The sequence below is a fragment of the Curcuma longa genome, unplaced genomic scaffold, assembly GCF_044706935.1.
Source record: "Curcuma longa cultivar G26 ecotype Majalengka, Jawa Barat unplaced genomic scaffold, ITB_CL_G26_1.1 contig_20602, whole genome shotgun sequence".
NCBI classification, from domain to species: domain Eukaryota; kingdom Viridiplantae; phylum Streptophyta; class Magnoliopsida; order Zingiberales; family Zingiberaceae; genus Curcuma; species Curcuma longa.
In genome coordinates this window covers 27,899-52,995 of record NW_027431424.1, presented here as the reverse complement: position 1 = coordinate 52,995, position 25,097 = coordinate 27,899, and the positions used below count along the sequence as shown (strand labels likewise).

The following is a 25,097-nucleotide window of genomic DNA, read 5'->3' as shown; positions in this document are numbered from 1 at the left end:
TTAGTTGCACTAAGACTGTAATATCTGAAAGTTGTCAAGTTGTATGATTCAAACTGGTTATCTTGTAACTTGTATAAAGGAAGATCTTTTCCCTATTCTTACTACTATACTATGCCCCTTGTAGTTCTTTTTCATGCTGCAAGGACTCAAAATTCTGCATCTGATATATGTTCTGTGTTGGTCTTCAGAAAATGAAATGCTTATTTTGGCTGCTATAATCCGACACCTGGATCACAAAAATGTTGTGCATGATTTACAATTGAAGTCAGATATAGTTCAGAATGCCGCTTTCTTTGTACGACAACTGAAATCAAGAGTAATGACAGCTGAAGTTGGTGTAGTAAGTGACTTGTGCAGGCATTTAAGGAAAAGCCTTCAGGCCACAGTTGAATCAGTTGGGCTACAAGAATCAACTTGGAATGACTCACTTCAAAATTCCATTGAGGATTGTCTACTAGAAATTATAAAAGGAGTGAGTCAATTCTGTATAATTTCCTTTGAAGACCAAATATTATAACTACGCTATATGTTTCCCTGTGAATGCCTTATATCTTTAATGCTAAAAGTGTCTGTTCTCCTTTGTGATCTATATATCTGATTCTTTTCTGGGGCTAAATATTGTTTGTTATATTTACAATGATAAGTGTTTCATCTGGAATTATTCATTTGACAGATTGGAAACATATGTGTGGTCTTTGACATGATGTCAATAACATTGGAGAAGCTCTTGTCAATGACACCGGAGAAGCTGTTGGCGACTGCAATTGTTTCCAGGGCAACCATTAGATCGTTGTTAGTTGTTGCTCATATTATCTCTCTGGCATCTACTAATACTCAATCACAGGTTTGCCTGTTCTTTCTAGTATTTTATCTGTTTCTATAAAACAAATTATATTTTTGAAGTGTTTAAGTTTTTTGTTTCCTTGGTGTATAATTGGTGGAATCAAATCTGCAAAGAAAACAAGTTGATTGTACATTAGCATGACTTGATAGTGTTGAATAGTTATTTTTCAAAGTCAGGCGGTGCTTATGATATAATGTTTTTGAAATATAGCACCTACATGCAGAAGATGACTTCTCATTTCAAAGAAGATTTTTTCCTAAGACTAGAGATGCTCTTTTCTCAAATATTTTTTGAATCAAATGTAGAGGTTTTAGTGGATTTCGGTCTTTGTTTGACACATGGTTGGTAGAATTGGCCAATTTTGATTCGGATCGTTCGATTTGGATTAGGATCAATCAACGTTGATGAGATTTCATTTGAGAATCATACCACCCTTTAATTGGCTAATGTTAATGCGATTTTGTTCGAGAAGTCATACTGCCTTTGTATTCCACCTTGAAATCTTTCTGATGAATTGAGAATAGGGTGAGCATGGACATGTGGGCCTAGATCTAAGAGGAGTTGCTTGCGTGCCAAATATCATATGTACATAGAGAGGTTGAAGATAAATAGACTAGTATTGGCGACTAGGAAGAAGATGGGAAGTGTTGTATTGGCGACTAGGAAGAAGACTAGTATAGACTTGCTTGCGTGTCATAGTCCAACATTCAACGCAGATCTAATCGTCGTTTTATAAAACTTTTCTTTTAAGTCTTAGGTACTTTAATTAATTAATCATTTTCAATATTAAAATTAAATAAATTAGTCTAATTATAATTAAATTGATTAATATAATATAATTAATTAATTAATATATTACAATTAACTTAATTCAATTTGAAAATTTGGATTTTGAATCTAACTTCAATAACTAATATTGGTTAAATTATTTTAAATTTATTTTATTAAATTAAATTCATTTAATTAGATTAACAATAATTAATTAAATTAAGTAGGAATTTATTTAGTTAACTAAACTTAAGTAAATTAATTAAAACTTAAAAGTACTAATTACAATTAAAATTGATTAAATTAGAATTAAATTGATAATTTAAATTTTAGCTAACTTAAACAAAGTAAAACTTTTGTGATTCAAGTATTCATATTTTCTCATATTTATATACGTTATTTTAAATTTTTATATATCTTTTGTTTTATTGTTAGTAAATATTCTTATTTTCATATTTTATTTTGTTGAATATTTTTATCGATTTTGCCTCATCACTAATTCAGTAACTACCATCCTGTGACATGACAATACACTTTTGGACAATGCATCCATCACTTAATTAGCTTTCCTCAGGGTGGTTGTAAATGGTACAGTCAGTCTTTCAGAAACTCCGTCTTCTCTGTTTAAGGTTTAATTCTTTTTATGTGAAGAGATACTTTAGACTCTTATGGTTAGTAAATATCGTAAATGTATCCCCATAGAGATAGTGTTTCTATATCTTAAGGCAAGTATTGAAATCTCGTGCCGTATCGGGCGATACGCACAAAAAATATCATTCCGCCAAGGCACCGGCACCGGCACAGTGCCGGCATAGAAATTTCGATCGGGGAACGCCTCCGGAGGCGCCGCGAGGCCTCGGCGACTCCGCCAGAGGCCTCGCCCGGGGCCGGCGACGACGCCGAAGGCCTCGCCTGGAGCCGGCGACGCCGCCGGAGGCGCCGCCCGGGGCCCGCAACGCCGCCGGGGCCCGACGACGCTCCACGCGGGAAGCGAGCACCGATCGCGCGGCGTGATTTTTCCTTTTTTTTTGTTTTTAAAACTTAGGGTTTAATTAGGTTTTAATAATCAATCCCTAGCTATAGTTCAAAGTTATAATTCGGGATAATTTAAATATGTTTTATTAAAATCTATAAAATTATCAAAAAAATTTTATTTTTTATTTTTAAATATTTAGATTAAATTTTTTATTTTAATTAATATATTTTATATTTTAAAAATACCGAAACTATACCGGCACGGTACGATACGGTACCGAAACTGTATTGTTCCGGTCCGGGACTGAAACTCCGGCACTGCTCGATATTTTAAACCTTGTCTTAAGGTAATGGCTGCTAACTCCAAATCATGAAGAGGATAATTCTTCTTGTGGTCCTTTAATTAATGAGAGGCATAGGATACTATTCCATCATGTTGCATCAATACTGCACCTAATCCTTTGATGGATGTATTAGTGTAAAGAATGAATCTATCTTCTCCAAAACGAATGACTATGCTAGAACACTCACCAATCTTTGCTTGAGATCTTGGAAGATTGATTCACAAGCATCTGTTCACATAAACCCGATCCCTTTTCTAGTCAATTGAGTTAAGGTTCAATAAATCCCCGATAGTAACCAGCTAATCCAAGGAAACTATGAAAAGTCTACACCAACTTTGGCTATTCTCATGTGACAACCGCTTCAATCTTTTAGGGGTCTATTACAATCCCTCTGTTAGAGATTATATGACTTATAAATCCCCATGGAAGTAAGCCGAAAAACACATTTACTGAACTTTGCATTTAGGCGTTCTCTTCGTAATATTTTCATAATCATTCTAAGGTGTTGTTCATGCTCTTTTGATCGAGAATATACCAAAATATCATCAATAAATAAAATCACAAAACAGTCTAAATACTCCAAGAAACCTTATTCATCATATCTATAAAGGCTGTAGGAGTATTAGTAAGCCTAAATGATATTATCCAAAATTCATAATATTCATACCGAGTACGGAAGACAGTATTTTGAATATCTGAATCTCTAATCTGCAACTAGTAATAGTTTAATCTCAGATCAATCTTCGTGTACACACTAGTACCTCTAAATTGTTCAAACGAATCATCTATTATCCTAGGTACAGGATATCTATTCTTGATGACTGCCTATAGTCAATGCAGAAGCAGAAGGGAAAAAAATGGGGAATTAGCAATGAAGGCTAATGCTTTGATACCCTGAGGAAAGAATTGATCTGGAAAAATCATCTTTACAGAATGGGAATGCCTAGTATTATATACAGAATTACAATCGAAGTGAGAATAGGAAACCAATTATTCCTAAAGATATTTTTCTAATTATCCTTTAAATTAAGGGAATTCCTACTCTGTGCTCACAGCTATTTATTCCTGTGAACAATTGTTTATTTTGGTACAAACTATTCACAGCTGTTCGACAAGAACTCATGTAAGAAGCTTTGAATCGTTCCTTGGTTGCTTTGCAAGAAGCTCAGCTGGCTCCTATGGCTCCTACTTTGCATCGGAAGTTGCAAAGCAAGAAGCTATGTGCCAATTTCTCCTTAGAGCTGAACCCTCCTCCAAACCAAAACCCTTATCTTCTTCTCTAGCACAACTTGATGTCACTACTCACGTTTCTCCAACACTGGATTGTGTTTTGCAACGCACCATCGTTGATGATGTCTCTCCATTTCAGTAAGTATCCTCATCTCCTACACTTCCTCTTTCTCCTCTTCTTCTTTCAACACTATTTGTCGGTACAAATTGAAACAACATGGTACAGTTTCGTTCTGACCAGGGACAGAAAACCTGACTTTCAGAATGAGATTTAAAACCTTGGTTCTAATCATGGGCAATTGTATGTGCATTTTCTTTTTTTCATATGTTAATGATTGTTCTATGTTTCCATCTCATATGTAAAACATTTTCTGACTGCCTTGGTGTACTAGAACTGTAAAACAAAATAGGTTAAGCTTAAGCCATGTTCAATTTCTTGTGTCACATTTGTACTGTGTTCTTTATTTTGATGTATTCCAAGCATATAATTCTGCATCTTTCCTCTGTTTTCTTAAATATCTGAAGGTGTTTCCTGATTCGCTATTGGCACAACTGTTGAAGACTATGATGCATCCAGATCTTGAAACTCGTGTTGGAGCCCATCAGATATTTTCTGTACTTCTTGGACAAAATCTTAATCATCCAAGGCGTGAATCTGAGTATCTCTTTGAAACAAAGAAGTGGCAATCCAGAACATCCTCGGTTTTTGAGTCAGCAACTGCTTTACTAGAGAAACTCAGAAAAGAGAAAGAATGCTTAAATGGAGATAAGAAGGTACCTAATGCCAATGATGGGACAAAGATGATAAATTTGGGTGATGAAGAATGGAAGAATAGTTGGATTCAGAAAAATTTACCATATTTTAGTACACTTAGTCGATCTATTATTGACAGAATTGTTACATCTCCAAGTTCCTTGGACCATGTAAGTATTCTTCATTTTATGATTTACATACATCAATTGATTAACTACTTGAAGCATGCTTAAAAGACGTACTGAATCTAATTAATTTTTGTTATGCTTCTAATACGGTAATACCACTAGATTATCATTATTTAATTATTGTTTTTTTTTTCTATTTGTGTGAATACAAAAGTGAAGTTCGGTGATGCATCTGATTGGATATATTTTTGTCCTATGATTTAGGATATTGGCGTTATGGGTCTAACTGAAGATCAAACTACTCAATTACTTTCGGCTTTCTGGATACAAGCTAACTGGGTTAATAATAAGCCTATAGATTTTCAGGCTATTGCTCATTCTTTTGGCTTGACTCTTCTTTCTTCACATCTCAAGGTGCGGGTACGTTTTAATTATTGTGTGCCATTTTTACATTGCCTGATCCCATAAAAGACTAAATTGGTTCTTTGATTCAGGTAATTTTCTGAAAACCACTCAATTTGAACTTATGAATGGCTATTACAATCAATGGGATTTCTCATAAAGAACTTCATTTATCATGTATTTGATAAGAGTTCAAATGATATCCAGAATATCAATTTTTATATAGATCAGGATACATGTTTTCTTTAGAAATTTTAACATAATTTCTTAAAAAAAAAAGAAAGGCTGAGAAGCCTACCTTATATTTTAGAAAGATACAAGCTAATTTTACAGTTGACTATGTGAAAATATGAGGAAGGAGAGCGGATCTCACCAAAACTTGAATTTCTTCCCAAGCCAAACTTTGAGCTCATTCTTTTCCATGGGCTAATCTTCCCTAATGTGGTATTTAGGGATGTAGAGATCTGTGGTGTGCACAAATTGAAACAACACGAAACGGTTTCATTCTGCACCTGAGAAAGAGATGTGTAGATGTTTATTATTGGTAATATTTAGGGATGTAGAGGTCGGTGGTGTGCAATTTGCCTTTGATTGTTATCATCTCACTTTTGAGGGAGTGTGAGAAGACAATATCTGTTTGTAATAGACAACTTCCACAGTTTCATTTATTGTATGATATGCACACCGTATTGCGAAGGAATTTCTGCTCTATATCCTATAGAAGTGTCTCGTGAATTGTTCGAAAGGACCGACAAGGATGGGCCATCGGTGGTTGTTCTGGCAGTTGATTAAATTCCACTCTTTCCATTGTCTCAGGCAGTTGAGGACATATTACAAGTGCAGGATTTGCAGAAAACTAATTGATCTGAGGAGGTACTCTCTTGACTGATGTCTAAATTCAAGTGTGGAGGCTCCTGAACATGCAGAGGTATTGTTCATGTATCACAAGTGATGGTCTTGGTAGATACGAGTCATGTTGCTTGTGTCTTTATTGGAAGAAGTGGGAAGCCCTTGGTATGCTTTCTGTATGCCCATCTAAGTTTTCCAACTTCAAATGGACATACCCCAAGATTTATTGCCCATCTGAAGAGGCCAGCTGCTGCCATCCAGTACTTGCATACAACATTATAGGAATGAGGAAATTACTTCTCTGTTAGCATATTTGAGCAGCTGGTAGAATGGGATAATTGGAAGATTCCAAATTGATGTGTTAGGTGTTTTTCTCATGAATCAAGAGACTACCATTTGTTAAAATAATTAGCAGATGACTAGATTTTCTTATTGTTGTCAAGGACTGTGTCAAATTTGGAAGAGAATTATCGTTGATGTCCTGTAAATCTAGAACTGTCTCTGTAGTTTTGCATTTGGTAGATGTCAATGAAGGCGGACAGTTTGTGCTGGTGGTGATAAGATCGATGATGCCATGGGACCCATTAAGTTTGCTCTCAAAATAGAATTCATAACAAACTTTTAAAAACATATATATACTATATACAAACAATATGCAGTTGACCCGATCTATACTTCATTACTTCCACTTGCTAGTCAAGATTCATTTGGAGACATTGGAAGTGTGGGAATGTTTATCAGATCTTGAACATATGACAGATTATCTGGAATTAGCAATACATTGACTAAAACATTAATTATATACTTCGCATTCTGGCATCCATATGTAAAGATATTTGCAAGCTGTAAGCCCACTCATTGACCACAATACGTTGATAAGTCATCCCTAGAAACCATGAGAAGTAGTGATTAAGAGAATAAAAGGAGATTAAACAAAAATGTTCATAGATCAATTTAATTTAGCTTTGGAATGTCAATCATCTATGTTATTTATCCAATAATATGACAAGAACTGATAAAAATAAAAAAAAAAAAAACATCTGTATGCTTTTTGTTTACTTGAAAAATCTTATTGTATAGACAATTGTTTTGGTTTATTTTAAAACAGAAAAATGTTTAGAAATTATATCTTATGGATAATGTAAGTAGTAGCTCAAATGAGAGTGCAACACATTTTTTATAACTATAAATTTACATAAATATCAACACAACCCCGTTCTTTTTTATTAGTAGTATATACATTTATTTGAGACAATTTTTGTGCATATTATTTATGGATGAATTTTACTAAATGATCTATAAATGAATAATTTTTGAACATGAATGGAGGAGAGAGTGCACAAATTAAAGGTTTTAAGTTAGTAGAGATGAGTTAGATGGAAATTTGGTATTACTAATATTCAACAACAATTAAGTGTAGCTTTAATTAATTTTAAAATGAGAGAAAATAAGTTATGATGGTGTAGACATTTTAACGGTGACGAGTAAATTATATAGTTGGAAGAGTGGAATCTATTTGAGTTATGATGTTTTGGGAAGGGATATAAAACTTAGTTACAACAACAAGAATCAAACTTTATCCCACTAGGTGGGGTCAGTTATATGGATCTTTCTATGTCATTGAGTTCTATTTCTTACGGTAAAATAATATGGAATCTTGTTTTATTATAAGGGATAAGTCCCTATTTATACATGAATATAGGGACTTATTCTAGGAGAATTATTCTATAAAAAAGAAAAATAGAATATTTATCCCTAATAGAATATTTATCCCTAACAGAATATTTATCCCTAAATATTCTAATACTTACTATATCATCATTTATATTTAAATAAATTTTATCAGTTTATTATTGCTAATTATGTCTTTTTTGATATTCTTCTTGTTTGATGTGCACATTTGTCATATTTTCACATCGCCTAATTGGAACATTTATTAGTTGTCTACATACATGTCTATATCATCTTAAACGTATTTTTCGGAGTTTTTCCTCAATAGGTGCAATCCCGATTTTCTTTCTAATGTTTTTATTTCTTATCGTGTCCATCTTTTTATGTCTACACATCCACTTTAACATTCTCAGCTCTGCAACTCTCATCTTCTGCTCATATGTTCGAGGCATAGACAAACATTTAGTTTCATATAATATAGCAGGCCTAACTGCCGTTTTGTAAAACTTTCTTTTAATATTAGAGGTATTTTATGATCACAAAGAACACTTGATGCTATCCTCTATTTCAACCATCTTGCTTGTATTCTATGTAGGGCATCTCTCAATCCCTCCATGCTTTTGCAAAAATGATCCTAAGTACTTAAAACTTATAGTTACTGATAATTCATCATCTTCTATCTTAACAATTGTCACATTACGTTTAATATTAGTAAACTTAAATTTCATATATTTTCTTTATTCTATTAAACTTAAAACCTTTCACCTCTAGTATTTTCCGTCAAGATTTGAGTTTAATATTTACTCTTTCTCGTGTCTCATCTACCAAAATAAAATAATATCTTTTCTAAATAACATTCACCACAGTACCGTATCATGTCAGTGAGTTTGTCCATGATTAGTGTAAAAAAATAGGAACTTAGAGCTGATTCTTGATGTAACCCTATACTTATAGGAAATGCTTTGGTTAGTGCGCCTGAGGTCTTCATTCTTGTCATTATATCCTCTTACATATTCTTAATTATTTTAATATACGCTATACTAATACTTCTCTTTTCTAGAATTCTCCATATAATTTCTCTTGAGACTCCATCAGAAGTTTTTTTGAGGTCGACAAATACCATATATAAATCTTACTTTTGCTCCTTATATTTTTCAATTAGTTGCCTAAGATGTATAATTTCTATTGTCGACCTATCATGCATAAATCTAAATTGATTTTCGGTCACTGTGATTTCCTTCCTTAATTGTTTTTATCACTCGTTTCCAAAATTTCATGGTATAACTCATTAATTTAATACCCCTGTAGTTTACACAATTTGTACATCTCTTTTGTTAAGGAAACTAGATATTTTTCCGTGTTTAATATCAGGTTAAATAATTCTGTAAATCATTCAATACCTTAATTCCCTTGACACTTCCATACATTTTGTTGGAATATCATTTGGTCCAATCATTTTTTCATTGTGCATCTCATTTAAAGTTTGTTTACTTCTAAATTTGAATTCTATGATAAAAATTTAAATTTTTATACTCATTACACCTACTTAAATTACTTAAGTTAAAATTGATCACTTAAACTTTCATTAAAAAGTTGATAAAAATATCTTTTACATCGCTTTTCAATTTCCTCATCATTTGATAATACCCTATTGCATTCATCTTTAATATATCTTATTTGGATACATCTTTTGTCTTTCTCTCTCGCTCGCTTTAACTATTCTGTAAATGTCTTTTTCTCTTTTTTTAATCTAATTTTCAATATAAGCGTTCAAAAGTTTCATTCTTGGCTTTATTTACTGTTTTCTTGATCTCTTACTCGGCTATTGTATACTTTTACATCTCTTTACTTGATGATCTTGATGATGTCGAAAGGCTTTAAGGTAAATATAATTGAATTGATTTAAATTTGATATCAGCTAATGTTAAAAATATCGAGTCATGCTATAGTTTTGGACTTATTAGTGAGAGGAAAATCGGAGCAATACTATTCGTATAATGTGTCACTTTTCAATGTATAATTCTAGTGGAAAATTAGAGCAAGTAAATGAAAAAGAAGAGAATACAATTATATACTTAAGTTTGGTCTCTTTTATCCTATTTGGAATCATATAGTTTTGACATTGTATTGTATAGATACATGTTACAAGAAATAACAAACATACATTTTGTAGCATGTTTAGGGGTGTCGAATGGTAGTATGACATGATTAACACGATACAAAATAGATTACTCATGCCAAGTATGCTGATTAGCATTGAGCTTCAATAATATAACGAAACCATATGTTCGACCGTGTTGCTTGTATGAGATTTCAAACTATGATTTCAATAATAAAAAATGTAAGAAAATAATTTAGCTAATGAGAATAGATTGTTAGAAATAAGTGTTTCTACTTATGTTGATTTATTATCCAAAATGAAGGAATATTGATGAAAATATCATTTATAAATTAAAAAATTGTTAAACAAGAGAACATCTTTTGGAAAATTGTCTACAAGTTAGCATATCAATATGAAAATACTAAGGTGAATTTGTTAAATTATTAGAAATGATAAAAAGAGCAGCCTAGTACACCAAGCTCCCATCAGTATACGGTTCTGAGGAAGGGTTGTACCACATTGGGTCAATTGTACATAACCTTACTATGTATTTTTGAAAGAGGCTATTTCTGTGACTCGAAATCGTGACCTAAAGATGGCATGATAATAACTTTGTCGTTGTGTTAAAGCTCCCCTTCATTAGAAATGATAAAATAATGAATACTATTATTTAGAGAAATTAAATGCATATAAAAATATATTGTTAATAAAAAATAGAATAAGATGATGTGAATATGTTGGGAGACGAATAACAAATTTAGTAGTGAGATAAATCAAGAAATAAAGTTAAAGATGCTTGAGGCATGACTAAAGAAAACTCTATTATCATAAAGGGTAGCTCGGTGCACGAAGCTCTCGAAGGGTTTATTATACGCAACCTTATCTAGCTTTGCACGAAGCTGTTTCCGAAACTTGAACCTGTGACGTATAAGTCTCACGGTGACAACTTTACCTGCAGGTCATATGATAGCAACTTTACGTCAGCAACATAGTTAAAAGTAATTTAAAATTTGTATATTAGTAGTGATATAGACTTTAATAAAGTCTAGTGATGGATAAGATCCATGTGGTCGACCCAAATAATTATCACTCTTAACTTGTAGTGACACATTCAACCAATAACTCAATAATAACAAAATAAAATATGAGAAGAAAAAGATAATTATCTTATTTGGGAAACAAGATATCATGTTGTAGTTGTAATTACTGCACTTTTAATAAACACCAATACAGTAGCAATTAGTTACACCTCAATGCATTAATAACACTTTCATAGCCAAGATTAAATAGTTGCTTATTAGTGAGAGGAAGAGAGAGACCGGGTTGGACAATATGTGGCCCTGTCCTAGCATGGGCACGGAATTGGTTACTGATGGAGAAAAAAGAATTTAAAATATAAATATAAAAATACAATATAAATTTAAGGTTTCCATTATTCAACAATTGCACAATTTTTAAAAATACATATGAACATGTTAATTAAAGAATACACATTCTGTTTTCAATGGTATCCGTGTTTAATGTTGATGATTGTTGAAAATATGCTGTTGACGTTGTGGATGGCCATAGTCTATGGATTTTGATGTTAAAAAAATAGGTAGCTTGAAACTGTTGCATAACCTCTCACCTCTAGCAGAGGACTACTAGTTGCAAATGCCATGGATGGCCATGATCTTCTTGTTTCTCTTTATTGTGCCCTTTCTATCCTTGTACATAAGGAGTCTCCCTGTAGTATTCAGTCCAAAACAAAAAAAATCAAACATTCAAGCAATTTCTCTATTTTCCTCTTAAGTTTTCTTGTCTCCCTTAGTGAGTTTCAAGATGTGAATGGGTTCGTCAGTCCATCAAATTTGGAGTGCTACTATTTTGCAGGGGAGGCCATTACATCTTGGGGCACGATTGTTGTTCCACCATGCGCATTATAGTAAGACAATCTCCTCCTTAAGAGAGTGCAACTCACCTATTATTTTAGTGAACTACCTACCTAGGTTTCAAAAATACCCAAATCACGGACTCAACTTTACAAATTACTAAATCACACACTAGATTCCCAAAATGCCCCTCTTCAGTCTGTATTGTTTTCTTCTTTGCCCAGCCACTAACCATCATCTCTGCTATGGTGCTGGAAAATTTTATTTAGCATGCAACAGTTGCCACCCTAGACTCCTGTTCTGGTGCTATAATAACCATAAAAATAGCTTTCTGCAATCCTATAGCATTTGTGACCTATAAAGTTCATAATATTGATTAAGCTCATGATATTAATTGATTATTTTCTAGCTGTTGTACAGCGCAGAAGTCGAGATATTTTCACCTTATAAATTCCTCTGCCATTTCACATATAGAAGTTCTTGGTTTTCCAGGAGTACAATTTTATGGTTTCTTATTAAACAAAAGTTGAAGACATAAATAGAATTGATTCCATTTAGTTGGATCTGCCTGGAGACTTGGTCACTCTTGCTTGTTTTGGACAGTTGTCCATGGACTTATTAAAATTTCCATAAGTGGTGATGTCAAGGCTTTAGAAGTGCTTCATTATAGCCTTGTGGTGCACTGGGAGGTCAAACTTTAATATTTTTAGTTTCCCTTCAGCCGTATTCTTGCATTGTTGGATAATGGGTGAATTTAACTCAGCCTTGGAAGGGTATGGAATTTTATGTATTTGGTTATAATTGGTGTGGCTGCACTGATTGAAATTTCTGAGAATATAAATGGACCATGTTGATATTGCCATTGGAGTTCACCAAGTCTAGTGCATCTGGGTGATAACAACATTCAACTTCTTGTGTTGATTATCTATATCGAAAATTTCTAGAAAAATGCTTTATTGTTTTAGAAAATGAATTTGAAAATCGAAAATAAAAATTAAAAATATTTGTCATCAAATTTTATATTTTGAGAGAAGATGCTTGTTCTTTCACAGAATTAAGAAAAAGATAATTATGTAAATGAAAATCAAATACGGAAAACAAGAAATAGTAGACTGTTCACATAACCACAATTAAACACTATTCTCATTGATATTTTGGTCTTGCAGAATTCCAGTGCTAACAGTATTATTCATTCCTTCCACATGTTATTATCTCTTACAAAGGTTTCTCTTGATCCAAATGGTAAGTATCAGGTATTAACAAATTAGCAATTATGTCGCCTATGTTTTTGCTTATTTTTTTAGCTATCTTTAGAAATTTTTTTGAAGTGACACAAATTGGACAGGATTGCTTTCACCTTCATGTCAGAGGTCTCTATTCACGTTGGCTACAGGGCTCTTAGCATTTGCAGGAAAAGTATTCCACATTTTTGGATTAAATGATTTGCTAAAAGCTTTTCTGCAGTCTGAGGTAACACGTCCATGCCTTCTTATCTCTTCTTTTTGGGGTTTATTGCTTTTACATTTCAGCAAGTGTCATTGTTATTGAAGAATCAACTTATGTATGAGATATTTGCAGACAACGATCAGATTCATTATATTGCTTATGCCACTTTGAGCTTTGTATAGTTATTCAAGAAGACATTATATATCACCTGGCTAGCATAACTGAAAATTACTTTCCAACCATCTCATTTGGACATGCAATATAACAACACTGATCGTGAATTAAGACACATCTAACATTGAGTTGTCGTTCATCTATTTTTGGGAGGGAATATCATTTACCTATAGCGATGGCCTATCTCATATTGAGACCTTGTAAAAATTCAAAATCCTTGCTAACTCGCAAGTGTTCAGAGGTTCTTATGCAATCCTTCCCTTCAATCATCTTTCAAAAGTTGCTACCTTTGGGAACTCATGGGTCATGCCCATTATGTTTTAAAAGTTAGATAAAATTCATTACATAGGTATCTGTATCTACTTCCTTTTCGTGGTTTCTTAAACTATTTTACCTAGTGCGGTCTTCATTAGATGTCTTAAAATTTAAGGGATTATTGATTTTTTACTCCATGGTTTGCTACTTAGCATATCCTTGTTTAACATTATTTCACCTTCTTACTAGGCCATTTATGAGTTCTTTTAACATAGTATATGGAGCTTTGCTACCTACTCTCCTTTATCTAATTTCAAATTGTTGATTTGACTTCTCATAAGATCTCGTTATTGTTATTTATATACATTTTTCCCTTATTTATTGTGTCACTTACACCCATCAAAATTATTTATTTATTTTATTACCAAACCCCTAATTATCGCTAAAGTAGTATAGAGAGGTCCGGGTCGTCTCTCTCGGACTCAATGATAGGAAGTTTATTCTAGAATGATTGTGCGGGGTTTTATTATGTTTTATTCATCCTAACTATCTACACTTTATTTATTTACAATTGAATCTACAATTAGTAAAAGAATCCTAAATATACATCATTTACAATTTAGATCAAATAATACATCCTATCACACATCATACATACAATACACACATTTCACAATTAAACCATACAATTTGATCAAAACATATGATACATTCAATCCATAATCCTATTTACATTAATATACAACTAATTCCACAAGTCTATAAATTAATCTACAACATAGTTAAACATGAATTATCTAAACATAATCTTAGGCAACACTATACATCACCTACTTATTATTACAAGCAAGGCCAAGACATATGCACAAACATACATGCTCGTTCCATTTAACAAACACCCATTACATGACAACAAGCATAAATCAGTATCATACAGCATACCACATAACCTTAAAATACAACATATTGCTCATTCATACATTATGTACAGCATACAACATAACTCCATACAACATGCATTATACAACACTTCAATCATACAACATACAATCACTTAACTTACAAAAATATACAAATTACACTTTACATCATGATATACAACCGGTTGCAATCCAATAAGACACATCATGCACTATCTAAGTGACACAATCCTATTTCATCATGATGGAAAGCTATCACAATAACCACCCGAATCATGCATTCAATTAAGATTCAACATTCATACATGGAACTCAACATTAAGTGGATCATCAACTCAATTTCACAATGCATTTCATTATCCATGTGCACATGTTTCAAACCACTAAAACATGAATCCAAACGGCTACAAAATCTTCATAACAGCTACCCTATTCATTCACCATTCAATGCAACAATGTATTGATCACTAACATACAATTGAAACAAGGTTAACCTTCTAATCCATTTCAAATTCAGTTCCAAAACATCTCAATAACAGAAGTCATGAATTCCACAAGGTTCTTTAATTCAATTGCATCATATAAAGTCAATACCATCACAACCGAATCAACAACCTCTATAACATTCAGCACACACAGAACAACAAGGGGGGTTTTGAATAACTCAACATCTAACAAGCTAAGAAAGAAGCAAACAAAGCTAGGTTAAACTATGGTTAGGATTAGATTTCCTTCCCTTGCGGTTCGGAACAGAGAACATGGGATTGTGATGAAGGGTGATGAATGGATCCGACCAGCACACAACAGAAGCACAGAACTTCAGTGGATTTCATGGCAACATGACAATGGCTCGCCGGGCACTCCGCTTACGACGAGAATCGATCGGAGAAGACAAAGCTAGGACGTATCCCTCTGCCGCTGACCCCTGCTGCAAACCACAGACAAACATCAGTAACAAAGGAATTTAACTCCTAACCCTAACCTTTTCTAGTGACAGCGGAAAGACGAAGCTGCCGACGAGCTGCAAACCACAGACAAGGATCGATTCCTTGCCGCAACGACAAGGCCCGAGGAGCTTCTATGGAGGCGGAGGTGCTGTCGCCGGCCACCGCAACTGGGCACTCCGCTCACAACCACGGAGACGAACGACAGAGGAAGGGGTGAATGCTTGGCGCTCGTCCACCACAGCTCCGGCCACCTCTGATCTGTGCTGATCGGGGATGAAGGATGAAGGGGAAGGGCGACGGAGATGGCGACGGAAGGCGATGGAGACGGTGGGAGCTCGGGATCGCGAGATCGGGGAAGGAGAGAACAGTAGCCGCGATTTTGGGAATTAACAGTGACGAGCCTGTTTACGAATCAGTGTTTTACCTTTTATCTCTTCGGTGTGAACCAGCGCTTCTTATAACCTTATGTTGAACCGGACCAAATTGAACCGACTGAATTAGGGTTTGAATTGATTTGGGCTTGGCCTGAATTTTGGGCTGGATTTGAAATGAAGTGGGCCGGGCTGAGTGGAAATGAAATGGGTTAAAGCTGATTGAAATCGATTTTGAGCCCAATTTAAAACTTGATTGAACCACTTTGAATCGGATTTGACTTGGACTCGAGCCACGATGGAATTTCTTCAAATTTGATTTCCTGCAAAATAAATTACAACCAATTAAGATCCATAAATTCCCATAAATTAATGAAAAAATAGAATAATACCAAAAATTCATCCAGATAAAGAATCAGTCTAACAAACCCTATTTATGTCATGAAATATGATCAAATCGGTCCAAAATAACCCTAATTTATCCGCAGAAAATGCTACTTATCAGTCATTTACATCAATCTTGACCTATTTGATGTTTCTCTTAACAACTCCCTGTTAGACTATTCATATCAACCAATGTCAAGATTCGATCAATCTTGACTTACTTTACACACCATCTCCAATCATCAAACACATTACTCAAACATCAAACTCCAATTCATACCATAATCAACCTTGACTAAGAACCGATAGCACTAACAAAATTCTAAATGTAGAAGTGTCGGATGGAGGAATTTTTTCATACAAATTTTGATTCAATGCTAACTATGAAATATGACTTTGAGATGCCTAGAGATGTGGAGATAAGCTAAATGATCACCAATGGACTAAAAAACAAGAAGAAGAATACATAGCCAACAATAAAGTTGAGTACCACATCCTGAGTATATTACCCACATACGAGATTAATCAGATTAGAATCTATCATTCTGATGTGCGCTTACCGCAAGTGCATGGTATCGTCTAGTAATAAATTATTGTCCTCTGGAATCCTGGTGCTGAGTAGTAGTTTATGTGCAAAGTAGGCTATCTAGATGAATCGAATGAGAGAATTTGTTGTGCAAAGTAACTAAGTAAAATTAAGGAAACTAAATGAAAAGCGATGGGAAAATCGAATCTTGAGACAATCCTAGGATTTTGATTTTACCATGATGAATTATTGACAATTTGGTTGTGATTCTTTCTCTTACCCCAATGCTTGATTTGCTCAAAGGGGGTTGTCTTAAAGTAATCGACGTGTCTATGGTAAGAAGAAAAGAAAGAAAACTGTTGATGTGTCTGTCCAAATGCGATTCCTACTTTCGTGGTAGCCGTATTAGAGAGACTGTTTTCTCAGAGAGGCTCCTGTCACGATGTCCCACAATCCCCTAAACTATTGTCCCTTACTTCGTGAGGCCGAATTAAGACAAACCCTTTACGCTTTATGACATTCAGTGTAAGCCTCAAGAGAGTTTGAACTACTTTCGCTGGCAAACCCTTAAATTTAATATATAGATCCAAGATTAAAGTTCATTATTAAGTCCTTCCACTAATCTCTATCAATTACAATGTATGCTTAAATGCTAGATACAAGATCAAAGTTCACCCTCGGTCATTCTCAGAGGAAACGCTACCTTAAATTTTAATCATGCAAATAATATGCGAATACATGAAGCATATTAGATTGAATCATAAATCTAATAGGTCATAGATAAAAGATAGAAATCACAATGGTCAATTTAACATTGGGCTACTCTCTAATCCTAGGATAAAAAAAACTACTCAAAAATATCGGCTATTGGCATCGTAGCTCTTTGTCTTCGATATGGCCTCCTCCTTGATTCCCTGTCATGGGATCGGGAGATCCCCTAATCTTGTCGATCATTCGATCTCGGTGATCACTTGATGTCTCTAAATCGCCACCCCTTGCTCCTATTTATAACTTTAGAACTTTGACAAGGTTTTCTAAAAAATAAGGAAATCCTAATAGAATATTCTTAAAAGTCAGGGTGTCTAACAAAATTAACAAAAATCCTAAAAACATGGGAGGCGCCACCACACGTGCCTCGACTGTGTTGGGTGACACGACCAGGCCGTATGGCCTGTCACGACTGTATGGCTTGGCACGACCATGTTAGGTGGCATAGTTGGCCCGTGTTGGCTATTGGAACGCTCTTCGTTGACAATCCGAATGGAACATGACATAAGTACCACGGGCTAACCGTGTTCCTTGTTGGAATTTCCGATCGATGCTTTGATGTCAATTCTTCCTCCTGAGTGATCCATGATCGTGGAATGTAGCACAGTTTGACCGTGAATCATGTTGAAATGCGAACTTCTTAGGCTTTTCGTCTTCAAGTTCACTTTAAATGCCAAAATCTCCACTTCTTATCAATATAAAACACAAACCACAATCATCCGAATTAAAATGATGAAATGAATGCAAATATGCTCATGTAATGTAGGAAATGCATGCAAAATAGGATAAAAAATATAAGTATGAATCATACACATTAGTTGACCAAATACTTTGACATTAGTTGAAGTTTAATAGGTGTTGGTTGATGTGGAAAGGGATTTAGAAAGGGGAAAAAAATAAGTGGATTAAGGTTGACTAGACATTAGGCAGTGGTGAAATTTGGTTGGTCATGGAGGACCAGATGCTTGGTAAGTGATGAATTCTTAAAGGAGTGAACTCTAGACAATGATGAAGTCCAAACAGATTAAGAAAGATTGGAAGGTTAGCAAGTGATAAAGTCCTAGAAGACCGAACTCTAGGTATTGGAAGCTGAGCAAATGGAACTCCTAATAGGTTGAGGTTAGTTGGATATTGAGTAAAAGATGAAGTCCTAGAGACGAGGAGTCTATAATTATAGAAAGTTCTAGTAGATCAAGATCAATTGGATACTAAGGATGAAGTCCTAGTAAGTTTAGGTTGACTAGCAGATGAGGAAATCCTTGAGATCTGGGGTCTCTTTGCTCAACATAGATTTAGCATTAGAGTGGTTGGAATCAGGGTCCTAGTCGAGTGGATGAAGTGGAGCAATCGATTGGTTAATTTGAAATCATGAAGTTTGGTTTGTACGGATTTATGATTTGGAGTAGTTGACTGATGGATAAGTTGGCTTATGTAGAAATGCCAATGTATAGAATATTTCTATCAGGGAACCAGGACTGCTGCATTAGCAGTATATTGGAAATAGTAAAATCAATCGATTGATGCCAAAATAAGAAACCAAAAAGGAGCCTTGAGTGGATAAAGCTACAAAAACATTTGATTCTCAAATGCTCAAGTGGAGCAGTTGGTTTATAAAAGCTAATTTTGTGAAGGGTTTCCGGCTAATGTTTTTGGATGGTTCTAAGGTGATTGTTGCTGCATTCCTAAGCCAACCTTATAATTTTTATTTCTTGTATTGCTTATGTTGTTGCTTGTATCTTTTGCATTCTTTCTTGTATTTGAGCAACATGTGTTGCGAGAGGTTTTTCTAGGTCTAGAAGGTATCCAAGGAGGAAGTATAGAGGGTTTGTGAGAGTGATACACTAAAAGATCATAGGCTGTGGAGAACTAGGGTTCTGGATCATGTTATATTGATTTGTCTTGCATTCGTGTTTTGAGTTTGCCTTTATTTTTTAGTTCACTATGCTAATTCATTGTAGATGAGAAAGAAGACGAATTGAACTGCAAGCGTTTATTCACTCTATCTAGCCACATAAATGGTCCCATTTTCTTATTCAAATCTCAGTGGATGAATGCTTGTTTTGGCCATCCCTTTCGGATGATGCTCCTGTTAGCAATTAATCCTTTCAAGCGAATTTGGCTTTGATACCACTTGTTGTTTGATCATGAGGTAAACATAGAGGGGGATGGGTGGCAGGCATTCCTTAATCGCTAAAACAACCATTTAACATGGTTTGCTAGCTCCAGACTAGACTCCTGGTTCATAGCCTATTATCCGTTTGGTGGATCACCCATGAAATTCTCTACACTTTTTCCTTTTAGGTGAAATGTCAAAGGTGGAGAAATCTACGATCGTAATATGTATAGGAGGCTCACAATAGAAGTTAAGGTTTTTGATAATGAGGCTCATCGAAAATAATAATAAAGCAATGCCTTTTTTATTCTGTTGCTATATTGTTCATAGCCCATCAAACCCTTTTAAAATCATCCTTCTTGCAATGAAATCTTGACATGGTCTTACTAGTGTGGCACCCATTAATCGATTGGTTTATCGCCATCAATTGAATCCAATCGATTATAGCGGTTGGCGATTGTTTTCTTCGTTTCCTTTGATGATTGCTTCATCTAGGATTTATCGGTCGGTTGACTGACCATATCCATCAATCGAGTAGCCTTGATTGAGTCTAGTGGATCACGATTGTTCCCTATGTTTCCTTCAATTCCTTTGATGATTGCTTCATCCAATTTAGATCAGTTGACTAATCATAGTCCTTTTCAATAAAAATAATATTCTATTAGTTTCTGAGTCAATTGTGCAGTCCACATAGCCATTTGTTGACTTGACAACATATTGACTACAATCTTGCTACAATCCATTTAATGACCAAGTTCTCCTCGATTGAAAGCTACCCTCTCAAGTATAAATTTTCTCTTTAACTTTTAGCTCACCAATAGTTATCGTTTACCACGAGACTTTCTCTTGTCAAGCTTTTCATTCCTCGGATACTCCGAGCCCTCAACTTTCTTTTTTGTCATCCTTCTTGTCTGCTTACGTAGTGAGGCTCCAGTAATTTTTCGTCAAGCTTCTTGTCCCTTGGATGCACAAGCCCTCAGTTGTCTTCCTGTGCCATCCTTCATGCTCTATTTATATACTCGCTTCCTATGCACAGTTAACTTTGATGCTTCTCGTCTTGTGGTCCATCGAGTGTTCCATTCCATCCTTCTCCATTCTCTATGTATCTCAAGCCACTAGGTACCCATGTCCTTAGCCTCACCAAGTCGTCTCCATGTCCACGTGTCTATACTAAAGTCCCTTCACACTCAAATATACATATCAAAAACAAATGCAAAGTCTAACTTAAAACCTTTGCCTAAAGATCAAAATCCGTAGTTGCACCAGACCACTTGGGGAATGTATGTTCCAACAGTTCCTTCCTTTTGTATGCATGGATATGTTGACAGAATTTATAGTTATTCGTAGTTCTATGATTTTCTTTTGAAAGAAAGGTCCATTAAAATTTCCTTAGCATTTTGTTTCAAAATATTTCTTTTCCAAATATGATTAACTTCAAGATTACCTTGGTCCATCTAATTTCTTGAAGTGCATTTTTAAGTTCTAAGTTGGACAGCTAGTACCTAAGTTTTGTGTGTTCTCAATTTTCCAGATTGATCCATATATCAAAGTTGGTGAAGATTTCCAGATATATGTAAGACCTCAATCAGATATGAATACCTATAGTTCTGAAAGTGATCAACTAGCAGCACAATCTACTCTTTCAAACATAAGAAACACGGTGGACCATTCAAATCTGAAGTTACTTGATGTGGTTGTTGACGGGCTGTCAACATTATTTGATGTAAGTTCGTGAATCATCATTCTTAGCTCTGTTTAACTTGTGTTTCTGAATATATCCTACAACTTGTGAATTTCACTGGACTGACTATTCTTCTCCCATCCTCTTTCTCTCTCTCTCTCTCTCTCTTTTTTTGTTTTCTTCAGCTGGAGAAGGATGTCCTAACTAAACAACTGGATGGGAATTTCTTGCCTGAAGATGCACCTTTTTTTGCATTGGAGCCAGTGTTGAACTGGAATAATGGCCAAGCTCTTGAGACTGAAGAATCAGCCTTGTTTGATGAGGTATCTTCATCCATTTCCTTTTGTTCTTCGGTTTCATATATATATATGGTAACAATCAAACAACATCCTCGTTATTCTACAGTGTGGCATTGCTCTTCTGGTTCACATAGTGGGTTCCTTTATAATTTGTACTGATTGGATTTTTCTCAATTTTGTTTATATAATAAGGGAGATCCCTACAGTTCCTTTTAAAAGGGACACATTGAGTTATCACATTAGTTTTTGTTACTGATTGGACAGGCTAAAACAGCATCTGCCGAAACAGGCTTTGAAGTTTGACATTTGGCATGTCTTCTGCATGCTAGAATATATATGACATCTTTGACCTCACATATATGGTGAGTCGAGACACATAAATCTTGATCACTTATGCTGAACTTACGGACTTGTTTACTGAAGCGAATGGTATCCACAAAAAATAACAAGAGTAAAGGTAATCTGATAGTATTTAAAAATCCTATTTACCTGGGAAGTATACTGAAGAAGGAAGATTGGAAAGAAAATCATAAATTTTCTTTCCAATCAAATTATCTCATCAGTGGAAGTGGAAGAATGATTTTAATCTGAAATGAAAACTTGTACCTTTTTCCTATATTAAAATGGGTTTTTTATAATCATTTTTCTATTTCTATTTTCATCATTTTCTTCCCAAGTAAACAATACAGCAATGCCAATATTATTCTCATGTTCTTTCTTCCATGTTAAACAGAAGGGGAACAAAATTAAACTTTCTTTTCTCTGTTACGTTCTATGTTTCCTTAGTGTCAATCTTTTGTAATTTTTTTCTTCGCAAGTAAACAAGGCCTAAAGTTTCTTATCCTATTAATTTTGGGATAGTTGCTGAACAACACCATCTCTATTCACGTAATTGTAGCAGATTGTCTCATTAAACTTGTTGGTATCCCTCCATCCAGTTGAATTGCCTAACTTGAGCATTAAAAAGCCCATTCTAAGGTCACCAATTACTGGCCTATTTCAAATATCCCAGCCTCAGACATTCCGCTTCCATTCCAAGATTGAAAAGAAATAGGTGCTACATGATACCACGTACCACACGATGATCCTATTTGTAGCTATTCTCTACGTTTGATGCTTTTATTGTAGAAAACTTATCTAAAACCCTAGACTTTGAATTTTGGTCATGTGCAAGTCATCTCGTGTTGTGGCCTCCTCTTGCCACCACTCCAAACTATGGTTGGCCCATTCTGGTCGTACTTTACGGTGGTTGCTCCCGCTAGGGGGGCTGCTACATTATGGGTCAACCCTTTTGGGTTGTAGTAGATAGGATGCCGAGTAGGTCTCACTAGAGGAGGGTTCCCCGGTAAAGGACAGGGGCCTATGGTGGAGGGTGTAGTCCTTTTGGGTTGAGTGCTCTGTAGGCAGAGGATGCTCGGGAGGTCGAGCACTCTATAGGCAAAGGGTGCTCGGAAGGCCGAGCACTCCACGGGTAGGGAATGCTTGGCCAAATGAGTATGATCAGCTGATGTGGCAAGGCATCATACATCATCATGCTCGCTGACATGGAGCATCTCCTGTGCGGCTGACAAGGGTATCTCATCAATAATAATTGATTCTACTTTTTATTATGTGCTTGACCATGGTTAGAGAACCGACGTTGACAGACTTATATTGTTAAGTGGTTGACAATGTAGTTATATAATATTATATATATTGAAAAATTCTTGGATCTCTTCTCCCAAAAAATTGTGTTTGGCCTTTGTAAAATATCATTACTTTGGAAGTGAATGAATCATGTGTACTCTGGGCTGGTTCATTATTTGATCTTACTTTTTGAGATGAATAAATGTGTTGCAGCCAATACCACTCCTTTTTTCAGTTGCTCAACTATAGCTCGTAACAATCTTATCCTCCAGGAATGTTCAAGGAGCTCATCAGTCAACATAGAAGCAGTTAACCAGTCACCAGTGACGGATATCCCAGGGTTCCTGCCCAAGACACTTCCATCGGCTTCCCCTGGAGTAATAAGCATTGGTCAATTGCTGGAGTCAGTAAGTTTTGTTACCTCTAAATGCTATTTAGTGCCTTTGAGATCTCACTTTGATGCTTAAATTTGGTGGCTTTGGAACTTTCTTGTATTATTGGAGTTATGTTTGTGCTTCCTTGTATTCTTTTGTCACCATTGTTCGCATTCTATTCGATCAGGCACTCCATGTAGCTGGTCAAGTGGCCGGGTCGTCTGTCTCAACCTCCCCTCTCCCCTATGGTACAATGGCTAGTCATTGTGAAGCTATTAGTATGGGCACAAGGAAAAAGTTATCAAGTTGGCTAACTAGTAGTCATGATTCGGTGTCGGATGATCAACCACCAACTAATGCGGATGACCAGAAGGTAGTACTATGTCGTGATGCTCCAGTGTTTTAAAATAAAGATGACTCTCAGTTCTGATTGCTTGCATTTGCAGGCGAACTCGGACGGGCTCGAACTAACTTCTGCTCGTCTGGAACCATTGCGAAGTCTGAGACTACCTCCTGCGAGCCCTTTCGACAACTTCTTGAAGGCTGCCGGCTGTTGACAACATGAATGGTTATTTACTCTGTTGCTAACGAGTGTCAGTGGAGCATCTTTGTATAATTTGGTTTAGGCTACTTGTTAGTGGATTCCGACTCGCACGAACTTAGGTTTTATGAAAGTTTATGATAGGTAGACAGGCTACAGATTCGCGGATATGCTTTCTTGTTAACATCTCGGAAACAATGCTCGAACAAATGGTGAAATTTTAGCTTTTGAATGCATCTCTTTTGTTTTGAAAAAACCCTTTTAACGAGAGAGAGAGATGGATAAGTTGATTACAAAGCGGGTGAGTGGAGTTATCTGTTTCTCTTTTTCTCTAATTGTAGTTCTTTTGTTTGACATGGAACAGAGAAGATTCATCGTGGGGCTCATGTTCCTAATCTATTATTCTTCAATTGACTTTTTAAACAAAATATTAAAATTTCAGATTCTAGCAAAATGAGTTGGCTGAAATGGTGGTCCTCATATCCCTAATTTTCACTCAGATAGAGTTGAGATTTTTTTATTAGTCTATCTTCTTAAGTAAAAATTAGAATTTATTATCTTAATGGTCTCACACGATCATTTATGAGGAGGTAAATTGAGAAATTATAGTTGGTCATTAATTGAAAGGGTATTATTTTGATTTTATTGAAATTCGACTCTTTATCTATTTTAATAAATTTTTTATAGTGATCAATTCAATCATTTGGACATTTAATTCTAGCCTAGCTGAATAGT

General features: G+C 35.1%; 1 protein-coding gene across 1 annotated transcript in view; it reads left to right on the top strand.

Moving 5' to 3' along the window:
• The window catches only part of LOC141817459 (protein SEMI-ROLLED LEAF 2), a 35,973-nt gene extending 11,346 nt beyond the window's left edge, over positions 1–24,627 (top strand). Inside the window, exons 9-19 of the mRNA XM_074705098.1 lie at positions 189–472; positions 674–844; positions 4,687–5,085; positions 5,308–5,457; positions 13,104–13,179; positions 13,283–13,407; positions 21,373–21,564; positions 21,708–21,845; positions 23,720–23,854; positions 24,009–24,194; positions 24,268–24,627. Coding sequence (XP_074561199.1) covers positions 189–472; positions 674–844; positions 4,687–5,085; positions 5,308–5,457; positions 13,104–13,179; positions 13,283–13,407; positions 21,373–21,564; positions 21,708–21,845; positions 23,720–23,854; positions 24,009–24,194; positions 24,268–24,378 — 1,967 coding nt within the window. The 3' untranslated portion in view covers positions 24,379–24,627. The remainder of the gene's footprint in view (positions 1–188; positions 473–673; positions 845–4,686; positions 5,086–5,307; positions 5,458–13,103; positions 13,180–13,282; positions 13,408–21,372; positions 21,565–21,707; positions 21,846–23,719; positions 23,855–24,008; positions 24,195–24,267) is intronic.
• The last annotated feature ends 470 nt before the right edge of the window (positions 24,628–25,097 follow it).